The sequence below is a fragment of the Cygnus olor genome, chromosome Z (assembly GCF_009769625.2).
Source record: "Cygnus olor isolate bCygOlo1 chromosome Z, bCygOlo1.pri.v2, whole genome shotgun sequence".
In the NCBI taxonomy this organism is placed as follows: Eukaryota; Metazoa; Chordata; class Aves; order Anseriformes; family Anatidae; genus Cygnus; species Cygnus olor.
The window spans coordinates 17,537,134-17,551,794 of record NC_049198.1 but is presented as its reverse complement, the minus strand read 5'-3'; the positions used below and the strand labels follow the sequence as shown (position 1 = coordinate 17,551,794).

Here is a 14,661-nt window from a genome sequence, read left to right as displayed (position 1 = left end):
AATATTCATGTATTTATTTTCAATAATGACAGGTAACATGGTTGATATTTTAAATATTTAAATCCTCCAGATCAAATATTAGCCAGGTAGATGCAGTTCAGTGCCAGGCAATTTGAAATACAAGGTTCTTTGGGATAAAATTTGTCCTTTTGCCTTGGCATCAAAGATTGTGGAAACAGTTTTTAACTTGGCATCATCACTGAGTATCCTAGTGCCGTTTCCCATCATTCTTTACAGCATGTGTTATACTGCTTAATGGTCATCCAAAACTCCATAGCTAGCTTTATTCAAATAATGCCATGTGTATGCTGGTTTAATACAACCTTCTGCTATCCTTTGGGGCTAAGGACAGTATGAAAATGAAAAAGCTCATCTCTTTAGGAATACTGTAGCCATCAACAGAAAAGGAAAATATTTTGTACAACACCTGAAAATTTATGGATTTTAAAAACCTCATTTAAGAAGTTATATATTTCACTTACTGCTGTTGCTCAATGAAAATTAAATAAAACAAAATCTTATAGAAAAGACTTGCCTGTAAATGAAACAGTTGAGCCGAAATACTTGTGTGCCTATGAATTATAGTTCCAGACTGCTTATACTCTGCCTTAAAGCTGTGTATTCTTTCTCTGTACTTGTGCAATGCATTTATATTGGAAGGCCCTCTTAAAACTGGGTGATCTATTGGTTTAGGGAGCTAAAGATTAATTCCAGATGTGGTCATGCTCTTGTAGCCCTTCAAAAAGTAACTACCGCACCATCTGTTTTGTAATAGACAATGTCAAAGAGTACCAAGGGGGATGTTAAAGACATTGGTCAAATGGCCACATATACCTCACACACAGGAATTCTAGAGGTCATAGTGCCACAGACAGATTCATATTTTCACTTTTTTCCCCTCCATTCTTCCACCATGGAAACTCAAGGAACAGTTCTCTTTCCTCCCCAAGTAGGAAGGAAATGTTTTCCAGATTATTACCTGTGTTGACATATTTGAGGCCAAATTTATCGGAATGACTGGAATTCATGGTGATATCTCTCTTATATTTGCCCCTCTTTGGGATCCTAGTAAGTTATCCCAAACAGCTTTGTTTTGTTTTAAATGAACTCAGTAGCAGGAGGTTAATGATCAACTGACTTTAAATCTGGCTGGAGGCCCAAGACAAATGGAGGGTGTAAAAGGTAATGAAGGGTTATTCCAGATCATGATAATTTTTATTTTCCCTGGCTAATACAGGAAGCACGAAGAAAAGTGATCATGTCCATTCTTCTAAATACAGTGTCATGCATCAATATCCACATCTCTGCACAAATGCACTCAGGTGTAGCACTAACATAGGTAAATTCATCACAACTGTACAATAGGAATAAGAGAAGTTCTCTCAAGACTTACAAAGCACAAATCTGAACTTCAGAACAGTAACTCATGATTTATACAAATAGACCTGAGAGAAGGTCTAAAATGAAAACACAATGAAACAAAAAGTCTAGTAGAGGTTAGACAATCACAATCTTGTGCATGTTCTAAAGTGTCATTTTTTTTTCTGCAGTGACACTAAGTAAATCATTGGTAAAAAGAAATTAATACGATTAATAATACATCAACAGTTCATTCCTCTTTGGTTTTCCCAGTGCATCCAGTTATGTTTTATAACAATTCATGTTATAAGTTACTACAAAAATAGCTTAGGACTAGCAGACTGGTGTACCTACTTAAGTTTCATTAACTCTGATGTGGTTCTATCCATTCAACAGCACAATGCACGATCAGTGCCTTAACTCATGCCTATTGCCTGGTTATGGTTAAGCTAGATCTTCACATTCAAAGTATGCTGCTGGCAGGTAAGAAACATTAACAGGAATAGTAGCTCCTCAGCATTTGCCTCTCCTTGGTACTATTAGAGTGAAATTTCTCTTAAGCCACTCTCTATTGCAGTGGTGTAACAGCATTCTGTACAGGAAGATTTGCAATTTTTCAGTGTTAAACTATTAAAATTAAAAAAGGTTGGAAAACAGAATATGGAATGTCTGCTTTGGAGGGCTTTGCAACAGCTTTTAAAATTAAAGACATCCAAAAGAATTATCATCTAAGATGCTAATGTACATATGGACATGGGAGGATGCACACACATCTGTTAGCAAAAGCAAAGACCATGCCCTAGAACAAGATTTACTTTAAAATACTAGACTCAATAAACAACACTTAGAACTAACCATTACATGCCAGAGCTACTCACAATTGCAGTCCAAACCAAACACTGCAAGAAGAAAATGGTGCCTGAAAGAGAGATCCAAAACAGGCAAGATGTTAAGGGAACAATCATGTGGATATAGTCTATAGGAATCACAGAGAATCACAGATGTTTTAAAATCAAAGTCTCTACAGTGCTAATGTGCCTCCTCCAGACCAGTAGAAATATTTTTAATTTCATTTTTCATAGGTACTTGTACTGACCATAAACAAAACACTAAACAAGCCAAGCTAAAAAATAGCAATTTCAGCAAAATTCACTCTTGCAAACCAAGAAATTGTTTCTGAGTCTAATATTCATGGAAGAAAAGACCTCCACAACTAACAGGTATGTAGAGATAGTTTTTGTTGGATATTAATAATATACCTCAGCTTAATTTCTGTTCTTTTTTCTTAAGAACTGCTAGCCTCATTACTTGGTTCTAGAACGTAGTTAATAGATTCTAAGAGTCACACATCCTGCTATATTCATGTGCCGTGTTGGCCCAAATTCTGCCTTTAACCGAGTCACATAACATAGGGCTGAAAACAGACCCATCCTTTCAAACATGCACTAAAAGTGGCTTAGGTGAGTCATTAGCTGGAGCTCAAATAAAGAAAATCCAGAAACTTGCTGCCTGTAACTGCTCCCTCTTTATTCCATAGTGGACCTCACTCTAAATCCAACTCCAAATCTAGGGATAAATCTTTCAGAGCTTACTGTTTTGTGAGCTGAGAGGCTAATTCGCTGCAGCTGAGCCCAGCTACTCACTTGCTTAACTCTGAGGATATGACACCTGTGGCACATCTTTTGCACTGGAAGAAGGTGCCAGCAACTTTCTAGCTAGTGGCAAGGTCATATGTACTGTGTCAAAGTGATCTATTTCATGTAAGATGTATAGATCCAAAATTACAAAGCCCAGAGAAAAAAAGAAAGCAACTATTTTATTCACCTGACACATGCCCTCTTGAGGAGAGTTCAATTTGTAACAGTAGTTAATCATTCACAAACAAAACAATAGAGTTTTAAAAAATAACTCATTTGTTCCTCACAGCAAAGGATTAAGACATGGTGTACAAACTGTAAACTCCATGAAAATAATTGTATTTCTGTTGCACTTTTTTTTTTGGGGGGGGGGGAGGGGTGGGAGGTGGAGGGGAAGAAGTTTATCACTTTAACTTTGCACAGTGGAAAACTGCTACTGTCTGTATCATTGTACCTCAGAAGCAAGAATTATATGTGGAAAGGTCTATTTCCATTCTCAGTGACCTTTTGAAATGATGGGATAGCAGTTCTAATTTTGAGGGCAGTTTTTATTTTTTTATTTTTTTCTGCCAGCATTGCATCCAGCTAGGATACTACTACCTACCCCCACTACAAACTCCTGTTTGCACACTGCAAGCTCAACATCACTACTAACAATTCAGGATTTCCCCCTACTTGGCATGATGGAAGAAGTTGCTGTTTGACTGCTGTGAGGTTTTATATGTTGCCCAGTAAACAGCACAGAAATAACACTGGCCAGGACTGGAGGTACAACTGTGCTTGCCAAACCACTGCCAAGGCCTCCTGGCACACACACACCCTGCACTGTCATGCCGTCCCCTCACTGCACACACCACCAGCTTGGATTCCTCCACCCACCGTCTTCCCCCATGAGCAGTCACTGGAGGCCTACAGGGAACTGGGGTTGTTCGGTCTGGAGAAGAGGAGGCTCAGGGGAGACCTTATTGCTCTCTACAGCTACCTAAAAGGAAGGTGTGGGGAGCTGGGGGTTGGCCTCTTCTCATAGATATCTAGTGATAGGGCTAGAGGGAATGGCCTCAAGTTGTGCCAGGGGAGGTTCAGGTTGGAAATTAGGAGACATTTCTTCTCAGAAAGAGCAGTCAGGCATTGGGACGGGTTGCCCAGGGAGGTTGGTGGAGTCACCATCCCTGGGGGTGTTCAAGGAAAGGTTGGACGTGGTGCTTAGGGACACAGTTTAGTGGATGGGGGGTTGGACTAGATGATCTTGGAGGTCTTTTCCAACCTTAATGACTCCATTGTCCACAGGGAGATAGGCGATGCTGTGCCAAGGCAGTCTGTGTACTCTAAGTGAGGTTTTATCAACGTTTTAATGGATTTTTGGCTTTCATATGTTACATATACCTATGCCACATTCGTGCAGCTTACATACAACGTGTGCCGTGCAGTGGATGCATGACTCCTGTAACTACGTGCAGACACCCCCACGCATTGCAGGGACCGAACCTATCCCCAAATCTGCCTTTTGGGGGTCTGCCTCCAGAGCTACGGCCCGTGCACGGGGTGCACACCCGCCACCGCGGCCTCTCGCCCCGCGCACCCCCACCGCCCTCCGAAGCCCCTCGGGGCCGTCTCCCCCGGAGGTTTTCACCGCGGAGTAAAGGCCCCGGCGTGGGGCCGCCCTGCCCTGCACGGCCCGGCCTAGCAGCCCGGAGACGGGCCACGCCACACTCTAGGCCCAGGCCGCAAGGGGCGGGCCCGACCCGGCGCCGCTGTCCCGGGCGCAGGCGCCGGCGTGAGGTCGAGGCTGTGACGGCCGGGCTCGGCGGCTCCATGCGCTGCCAGGTGAGTGCCGGTGGCCCCGGCTCGGCGCTGGGGAGTGGGCCCCGGCCTCCCGTCTGGCCGGGGCTCCCTCGAGGCGGGCCTGCAGGAGGCAGGGGGCCGCGCTCGATTACAAAAACACTTCTTCCCCCCCCCCCGCACGGTGTTCCCCCCAGGTCACGGTGCTGTACTTTGCCAGGAGCGCTGAGCTGGCGGGGCTGCGCTCCGAGAGCGTTTCTGTGCCGCAGCGGATCACCTCCCTGCAGCTCTGGGAAGAAATTGTTAAGATTCATCCAAGGTATTTGGGGAAGGCGCTGCTGAGGTGCACACCGTGTAACGTTTGTGAGGTGTTTCTGTTTGTTTTGTTTTTGTTTTGTTCTTTTGAAACAGGTTCAGCGTTTAGGGTTGAGCTATAACAAATATCAGTATTTTGGTATCATAACAGAAGTGAACTTTTCTTCTTGTAACCTCCAGTGAGTATCTTGTATGTTGGCCAGTTACAAAGCGTATGGCTTTACATAAACACTAAGAAAGGCTAGATCTGGTATGTGTACCTGAAAGCTAGGCGTCAGTCCTGTTCTCCAGTTGAACCAGTGTGAAGTAACTGTTGTGAATAAAGGCAGAATGCCTAGGTTCTGGTAGCGTCTGTGGAGAAAATTGAGTGTCACGGGAAGGGGTCCAGCCCAGCCAGGGCAATAAATAAGTTTATGACAATGAGCAAGTGGTTTTGATCACTTACCTTTAACTGTACTGCAAGCTGTTAATCTGAGTTTACAGCACTCTCTGGAAGGCAGCTGAAGAAGGGAACTGAAGACCAGGCTCAGGCGTCCAGCCACTCAACCCTTACAGAAGAAATACTTTCAGTCTCTCTCACACTTTTGGCCTGCTCTGTTTTGGAAAAAGAAAAAGCGCTGTTGTTTGCATTTCATAGGGAGTCTGATCTTGTGCTTCCTGGGAGTGGCAGCAGAATGGCCATCTCAGGTTAAGGCTGAGGGAATGAGCTCAGTCCTGCCAGGAGTAAATCTGATGCACAAAGGTGCAATGTCATTTAGAAAAAAAAAATAATAAAGAAAAAATGGCATAACAAAGGTTAAGGTGTTAAGGATTTACAGTTGAATGTACCAGGGTTTCCATAACTTTGGACTTAGGATCCAAAGTCTTCCTTTAGGCACAGTGCTTCTTTATTAGATCTCAAAGGATATGGAAAAAAAAAAAAAAAACTTCTTAGCATTGGCAGCTGTTTCCAAAGGAGCAGCTCTAACAAGATTTTAGAGCAGGGGACTTTTCTTCGTGCAGAATGTGACCAAGTGCATTTTTGTGGAGGAGGAGGAGGCAGTAAGGAATTAGTATATTTTACTTTGTAGTCTATTACTTGGTGTCAGAAGCAGCAGCACCTTTGGTCAGTTTGCAAAAGTTTGTCAACTTCACCCTGTTGCGAAAGATGATTTGGAGCCATACATTTTGCATGTGCAGTTACTTCACAGCGGCCTTCTTGGAAAATGCTTCTGTTCTTAGCTTTTCTGGAAAAACTCAACATAATTGTAGGGCACTGACCACAGACTTCTATTCACATTGCTAATGGATATTCAAACTGCAGCTTGAGCACACTTGACAATACTCTTCTGTTCTACCCATTTTCCCCAATGAATTCACTTGCAAGTGACATTAATTAGAAACCATCCTTTTAATGGGCACTTTAGTTCCGTAGTTGCACTCAGTTCTTTGGTGACTTGCTTTACTCTTGTACAGTTCCTCCCTTCAGTCTGTTTTCTGAGTCAGTGCTACTGTGTTTTGCTCAGCCAGTGCCTTGCCCACTTTTGTCTATCTGGCTGGTAGGAAATAAGCTGATTTTTTACATGTACCCTTTTGGCATGCATGCTAGTTTCTAGGCAATACAGGTCTCCGCTGTCTGTGCCAGATTCTGTAGTCTCAAACAATACCGTTATTATGTGTGCATCTGCTAAAGTAAAATATTGGCATCCTTGTCTGGTGTCGTACTGGTGTTGTCCTCATACTCACTGTGTAATTGCTCTTGGTTGTGAAAGCAGGTCCCTGCTTCATGGTATCCAGAGTTGTGGACTCTCACACCAACATCTCACAGATGTGAAGGCCAAAAAAAAACCAGAAGATATGCCAGAAAACACACCCTGTCTGCCCTCTTAGCACTGTTGTCACCCCCTTATCAATAGCAAATTTCAGGCCTGCAAGTGCAAAAGACCAAAAGCCTCATAATCAGTGAGGTTACACAAGAGAAATACTTTGACCACTGAAGCTTCATGAAATTTCAAGAACAGAATCTCTCAACACTTGTTTCTGCTGTGCAGTCCAGCCAGACTGAACTGGGGGAGCGTGTCCTTCTAATCCCAAATCAGATAGTTTGAATGCTTTTGAGTTACCTATTTATTTGTTAGAAGCTTCTAAAGTGAGTCTGGTTTAAATTAGCCAATTTTGATGTAGTTTATACAAGCTAATGACAAACCCCAATATCTGACTTCTGAAAATGTTACTTAATTGGTTTCTTCCTAGCTGCAACAAAAAAGTCCAAGAGTAGGAGGTGGGTGTTCATGATGTATGATATTTTTAAAAGTATACTGGAAGCAGAGTTGCTTAAGTCTCAGCAGTATTTACTTCAGCTGCCCTAGACTGTGCACCAATTTGTTGTTTAATGACATCTCATTGTTAAATGCAAGCACTCTATTTAGAAACCTATTTGTTCTCCTGCCATTCACCTCCAGGCTTGCTGTCATCCGGGATCAAGTGATTTTTGCTGTTCAGCAGGAGTACGTGTTTCTTGGAGATCAGCTCCTGGTCCTGCAGACAGGAGACGAGGTTGCCATCATCCCACCAATTAGTGGAGGCTGAATTTATGCAACTTCTGTTAGGTAGGTATCACTTCTGACTTAGGAGAATGTCCTGTGGAGGATCATCCTGAGCTAGAACATCTCAAGGACTCTGTGTAATCTTCTTGTATTTTTTATTTAGATCCAGAGATGTGATGTGCAGTTCTCCCCATCTGCCTCTGATATTCTTTGGAAAAAGCATAACTTGTATTCCTGCTGGAGAGAGTCATTGTGCTGACCAGAAACTATAAGGTGCTGCATAAATAAATAATTAACATGTATGCAGTAAATGGAAGAAAATTGCCAGCGAGGTCAGGCATTGTTCTGTTTTTGTTTTTTAGGTCTTGTTATGATTTAGTAGTTGTTTCTGGCTGTCAGTAGGTACCCAGCTTGTCTGTGTAAGATAATAATGAAAGATGTCCTACCACTTTTTAACAGTAAAGGTGATATAAAAAAATGCTGATTAAAAACACTTCTTTTTTTTTGTGGTTGTCAAAGGATCAGGTATCCTTAGAATATCTCAATTCTTTGCATACTTTCAAGTGCCAGTCTCTGTATTTACTGCAGCTTGTTCCATTGCTGCTGCTCAGCCTGCTTCTCCTCCTCATTCGTAGACAAACTGATAACTGGTTTCCACACAGAGCAGCAAGAAGTGGCACCAGTGTCACTGAAACAGGCCAATAGGATGAAGACTCGATGAATGTCCTGGAGCATAAAAAAAAAAACTTTGGATTGGAATCCAACAACCTCTGTGTTTATGAAAATCTCTGGTTTAAACTGTTTGATTTCAGGATAGGACAGGGAGAAGGGGCTGACAATCTTACCACAGATTTGCTAGCACAGTGGTCCATGCTGGTAGACTGTACTGTTAAGCCAAGGCCTTGAACTAGTTCTTGTTTCATTCGAATGAACCAGACTTTCCTGCAGGGAAGGAGCCTGTATGCATTAGAAAGAGGTCATTCCATGGTATTTGCACTTGATATTCTCTCAGCAAGTCTGCTGAGAAGTGAATTTGCCATAGAGACTGGTCTCTTGGTGAGTAACTAGATGGTGCATGTTTTCTGAATAAATTGGGGCATCACTGCTGGATAAAAGGCAGTTGGCAAATGCTCTTAATGCCAAAAACAACATCAGGGTCTGTTTGGTTTCAGCTCTTCTAGTCAGCCATGGATGAAAGCGAAGATGTGCCAAAAGATTTTATCAAGCTCAAGTCTGAAAAACTGTCTGTAGATGAAGTGTCAGAGCTGGTCATTTCACCAAACTGTGGGGCAGTGTCTCTGTTCATTGGTGAGTTTAATGTTTCATAGCTGGATCTCTGGTGTGTTAATAGTCTTAATAAATGGAACCCAGATTGTCCCACACACCAGACTCGTGCTTCTCAAATAAATAAATTCCTGGACTGAACCCAGGACATTTAGAAAACTCATTCTGAATTATTTAGAACAAGACCATGGCAACTCTTAAACAGTTGCACTGGGACTCAGCGGTGAGAAGCTTTCCTGCTGGTGTGGGTCTTCTAGGGCTGAACAGAACAGCAGTGCTGGAGGGCAGGACTGCTTGGGAGTTATTCTGCTATCCACTTGGACACAGTTTATTTGTGGTGGGAAGTGGGAAGTTGTGGCTCTGCAAACCGTAGGCCCTCACCTGTGTGAAAGCTGCTGCAACTCAGATCTCAGTTGTTGCCCAGGGTGGTGGTGGAATCACCGTCCCTGGGGGAGTTTAAGGAAAGGTTCGAGCTGGCACTTACGGACATGGTTTAGTGGGTGACATTTGTGATAGAGGGATGGTTGGACCAGATGACCTTGGAGGTCTTTTCCAACCTTAATGATTCTATGATTCTGTGATTGGTTGAAGGCGAAGTACTGTTCTACCAGTGTTGAAGGTCAAGGCTGATAGCTCTGTCCTGTTGCTTAATGTCCCTTTTTTGCTCAAACCTAAGTCCCACTGGGCTTCTAAATACTGAACACTTAAGTAGTTAACACAAAAGATGTCCCAGGCTTGGGCATTACAGACTGCAGACTTGTATAATCTCTAGACTAAATTCATCATTATATGTTAAAGATTTGTATTGTTTGAATGATCTCTACGCAGGCATGATTAGGGGAAGCCTTTGCGTTTGCACAGTGCTGACCTTGGCCACAGTGGGAGATCCTCAGTTTTACTTAGTATTTATTGTTGCTTTTGGTTGATAACTATTTGTGTTTAGGTACTACAAGAAATAATTTTGAAGGGAAAAAAGTGATTCACTTAGAGTATGAAGCATATACTTCAATGGCAGAGATGGAAATAAAGAAAATCTGCAGAGATGTTAGACAGAAATGGCCATCAGTCAAACATATTGCAATGCACCATAGACTTGGGTATGTATGTCCAGGCCCCATCCTTCTGCAAATGGTGTACTAATCCTTGTCTGGTTCTTGGGCGTGCTTACATACTTTCAGGATGTGCAGGAGTCTGTGAGATACAAGGCAGCAAAACTTGCTGCAGGATCAAGCTCTTACTGCAGAAATAAGTTTCAGAAATTAAGTTTTGTTTTTTGAAATGTGTTTACTGGTACTATTTGTTGGAACCCGTTGAACCTGCAGAATCTCGATCCAGGTGTGATGGTTTGAGAGTACAGAGAAGGAATTGAGATTTACTTGCAGGAATGCAGATGCTGTTAGGGCTTTTTTTTGCATCCCCCTCCCCCCCCCCCCTTTTTTTTTTTTTAGAAGATACAAAGTTGAGTTGGTACTTTTATTGCAGTGCTGCAGATTGTCAGTTTCTTGTCAGATTTAAGTTTTGCCATACAGAACCTAAAAACTTAGAATATGAGGAAAGGGAAAGGCATGATAATTGGCAGCCATGCTTGTAGGAAAACCTCCAGTTGTTCCTTTAGTCTTGGATAGGCATGTTTTGTTGGGTATAGAAAATGGAATACTAGTGTCTGATGTACTCCTGAGCCTTCACTGTTCATCGCGTTTCTGACTAAAATACCAGGATTTGGATTGTGTGCAAATTTGATTTACAAATGTTTGTTTACTTTTCTCTCAGCAGAAGGAACTTCGTGTGATCACAAAGGTTAATATTAGCCCTGAGTGGCAGGTTCTTTGGATTTCCTCTATAGTCAAGAGAAAAAGTGATTCTCTCAAGGGCAGCTCAAAGTGTTTAAGCTTAGATTTTTCCTCTGAGCTGTTTTCCAATGGAGCATTGCTATAGAGGGAGGATTAGAAGGCAGCTTTTGGGAATACTACCTTTTTGAGGAGGAAGACAAAACCTTGTGGTACTTCTGTTAGCTTAGTTTAGAAAAAAATGACACACTAAATGGAAAAACATACTTCTGCCAAATTCTGATTTCAAATTAAAAGTTGTGTTGCAAAATCTGTGTAGTTTGAGGTGCATAATTTCCTATTTCACATATTCTTATGCAGACTGAGATAATTTCTCAGGTTTCAGATAATACCTTGCTGTTCCTGACCTGTTATTGTTCATTTTTAAGCCAGCTTCCATTGAGTTTCCTATGCATTGTTGCAAGATAGCAATTTTCCCCTCTTAATTCCATAGACTTTTTTTTAAAATAATAATGGAAGAAAAATGCATAAGGCTGGTTTTATTTATTCTGAAGTATGGAATTCTCACATCTGGTACTGATTTTGGTTGTGGTTTTCTTTCTCTTTAAAAGTGCATAATCTTTTGGACATGGCTTGACACTTGCTCAGTATGAATGAGTCAGGAGAGCATGTGGCCAGAATACTGACGTGACATGGCTATGACTTTTGGGTGCTCTTGATGTTAAGCATTAGCTAAGGCTGCTGTTTCTCTTCTCTCCCAAGAGTGGTTCCAATAACTGAAGCAAGTGTAATTATTGCAGTGTCATCTCCACACAGAACAGAATCCCTTGAGGCTGTAACGTACTGCATCAACACCTTAAAAGCGTTCGTCCCAATATGGAAAAAGGTATGTTTTTGGGACAAATTTGATTCCAGCCTGTGCCAGAGTCTTGGACAGCTGGGCTGGAGGCTGCTGCTGGCTCTGTGGGAATGAGCTGAAGCATTATGTGCAGCATTTGCTCCTGATGGGGTGCTTTTTTTAGCAGTGGTAAGTTTCCTTTAATGCAACCAGGCTATTTGTGGTACATCAGGCACCTGAAAGGTCCTTTCTTGCCTGTATCTCCCAGCTACTCTTCATCTTGACTCCTTCCTGGGGCCAGACTGAAAGAGTCTTGAGCTCACTTTTGGGTGGCAAAGTTTGGTTCTGTCTAGGCTTGTGGAAGAGCCTTGAGTCAGCTCTGCATTGGACAGCATTGCAGTTTGCAAGTAAAAGTGGCATTTTTCTTTTTTTCCCCATGGCCTTGAGTAAGCACGAACCATTAAGCAACAGTGCACGTAAGCATAGCAACAGCACACAATGGAGGGATGTGCAGAGGTTCCAAAGCTCATATGGGGACACAACAATGTGTGAAGAGACCAGCCCAGGTCTAGAAAGAGCCATGTTGTATAACCACAATGTTCCATGGAAGTAACAAACATTACCTCTGCCTTCTATCCTAGTCAAAACTTGGCATGTGGTAACAGTGCTTTTCAGAGTTACTGCTCATTGTAAAACACTGTCTTCAGTATCTCCACTTTTCTGACACCTCCTTCAGGAGGCTGGAGTTTTGTGGTCTCAGAAAGAATAATCAGGCTCAGAACACTGCTTTATTTGCTGCTTGGGACTGGACTGCTGCTGGGTAGTCCAGTCTGTCCTGAAAATGTAAAACTGTATTTTGGGTATTAGTGTCTTTTTTTTTTTTAGCATCATCATTTTATATACATTTACATACTCTCATTCCTAAAAATGATGTTATAGCAGGTTAACATGGCATCATTTAAAAGGGGCAGTATTTCAGATGTGAACACTCTGTACTCTAGAGCTTTTACATCCTTTTCTTCTAGATCTCTTTCTTTAAGTAACCTCAGCTTAGGTGGGTCCTTCTAAATTTAATAGGTTCAGCCTAAGGTTCAGCATCTGCCCACATATAAGTCAGTGTTTTCTAAGGATGTTGCCCCCCTTTCTGTTTGCCAGCTAAGTACTGTGTAGTCCTGATGTGATCAGTAAATAGCAGGATGGCTGTTGAGTTGTTTGGCCTGGCTTGCGGCTGTATGTAGCAGACTCCCACAATATTTCCCATTCTTTGTTTGTATTTGCAGGAGATTTATGAGGACGAATATTCTTGGAAAGAAAACAAGGAATGCTTTTGGGCAAATTCAGAAAAATAACTGTACTCTTTCATAAATAAAGTGTTACTGCTCCTGATGAACATACTGGTGTAGCTTTGAGTTGTTCTTATTATTGAATCTATATGATTTTAAACAGTTGTAATAGACATTGCAATCTGAATAGTTTAATTAAGACTGTATAAAATGAGTAATAATCAGGATTTTTAAATGTTCTTGTCTCTCCTTTGAAATCATCTCTTTGTGCTTTTTAGCATGAAGTTCATTTTTAAAACTCTTTTCCCTAAAATTCTTGGTTGCAAGTCATTTAGTCCTCTGTGATATATACTCCTTTAATGCCTTTGTGTTTTTAGTCTTTGTTCATTGTCTGCATGAGAGGTCACAACAGGACAATTGGGTTATTTTTTATCTTAAAAAAACACAGTTTAATTTTATGTGATTGCAGAGTCAGTTTGCAAGCTTTATGCTATTTTGACGTTCTTGTAACATGAAAGCTACTTGAAGTAGATTAAAAATGTTGGTACAGACAGGGAAGAAAATATAAACTATACCCCAGAGTTATTAACTTTTTAGTAGCGGTTACTTTCCAGTAGCTGTGTCTCACAGAAACATGCAGCTGATAAAAGTCCATTACATTAAAAAAATATGTATAGACCTTGATTCAAAGTTAATTTTAATACTCTACCAGCAACAAACTTGTATTAGCTATAACATGTAAACCTGTAATTACTTAATGATGTCTAGACGTGATTAATTTTGAAGGAGGTTTTTTGGCTGTGTAATTTTGTGGTGATGCAGAAAAAAAGGACATAAGAATAGGTTTAATTAATTTTAGTAGTTTAACCTTAGACAGGCTAGGATTCAAAGTCATCAAAATGGATTAGTTGTTCAAAGAAAACTGAAATCTTTTGATTTTTTTGCAGTTTATATATGCATAGCTTAAATTCACATTTATGATTTTAATAGTTTTACTTTCATTACTGTTTTGAAACCTACTTAAAGAAAAAAAAAAAGACTGACATAGTAAGAATTATAGTATGCCTGTGCTTCCTCTCTAAATAATGGGCTGCTCATAGGAGTAAGATTATTTTCTTTTTCTTACTATTCTGAACCAAGATAGAGTTTAGATGCTAAGAGTTCAAGGTGTCATCGTGTATGGCATTTTTATCAACACTAAGAGGCAGTTTTACCTTGTCATCATTATTGATGTAGATAAGATAGATATAAGGGAAGGGGAGTGGGGTAAAGAGAAGTAAAATGATTTGCTAAAGCTTATATATCATGACACACTTTTAAGCGTCAGCTGTATAAATCTTTTTCATTGTGTCTGCAGTAAAAGTCTTCAAAAGGCTGCTAGCAGCACAAAATAAAACAAGAAAAATAGGCAATGATCATATTTTCTCCCGTGATCTCAATCAGTTTTAATACTTTGTGATGGTTACTGTATCTAGGTTAAGTAAAATCCAGTGAAATGCACAACTTCAGGTAGAGGCATGGTTAAACTGCCTGTTAGCTTACTGCTGCGTTTTCCCACAATGGAAGTGAGTGAGTTCTTCCTCTGCAGGCCAGCAGCTGCTTCTTGCGTGCATGCACATACGCAGCTTCCAAACCATGTGGGCCCTATTATCTAGGCAGAGCTGAGCAAGTTCAAGGTTGCTTTTTCTTTGCTTTGGATATTGAAGAGAAGGCCTCTGTTTTTTGAGTGTCATTTTGCTGAGAATTTTACAGAATCCTGACTACACATCACTTCCTCAGACTAGCAATTCTTTCAGTTCTTAAAGAAAAAAAGAAAGAAAACAAAAACTAATACACGAATAGTTTCCTATTTTT

The 14,661-nt window shown here is 41.1% G+C and overlaps 2 protein-coding genes across 9 annotated transcripts; both read left to right on the top strand.

The window, feature by feature from the left end:
- The first annotated feature begins 4,411 nt into the window (after positions 1–4,411).
- LOC121062349 lies at positions 4,412–12,915 on the top strand. Of its 8 annotated transcripts, none has more exons than XM_040542255.1 (7): positions 4,413–4,820; positions 4,973–5,094; positions 7,532–7,678; positions 8,564–8,671; positions 8,788–8,923; positions 11,449–11,572; positions 12,805–12,915. In XM_040542255.1, exons 1-3 carry the CDS (start codon positions 4,431–4,433, stop codon positions 7,656–7,658), a joined length of 639 nt encoding a protein of 212 aa, XP_040398189.1. In that variant the 5' UTR covers positions 4,413–4,430; the 3' UTR covers positions 7,659–7,678; positions 8,564–8,671; positions 8,788–8,923; positions 11,449–11,572; positions 12,805–12,915. The 8 variants fall into 8 exon arrangements, with proteins under 8 accessions (XP_040398190.1, XP_040398189.1, XP_040398182.1 ...); XM_040542248.1 differs by lacking the exon at positions 8,564–8,671 and adding an exon at positions 7,779–7,947 and having other exon boundaries at positions 4,416–4,820; XM_040542254.1 differs by lacking the exons at positions 8,564–8,671; positions 8,788–8,923 and adding an exon at positions 9,843–9,996 and having other exon boundaries at positions 4,416–4,820; positions 11,487–11,572.
- Positions 8,788–12,915, top strand: MOCS2 (molybdenum cofactor synthesis 2). The gene is made up of 4 exons (XM_040542257.1): positions 8,788–8,923; positions 9,843–9,996; positions 11,449–11,572; positions 12,805–12,915. The coding sequence occupies exons 1-4, from the start codon at positions 8,803–8,805 to the stop codon at positions 12,871–12,873; spliced, it is 468 nt and encodes a 155-aa protein (XP_040398191.1). The 5' UTR covers positions 8,788–8,802; the 3' UTR covers positions 12,874–12,915.
- Positions 12,916–14,661: the final 1,746 nt, after the last annotated feature.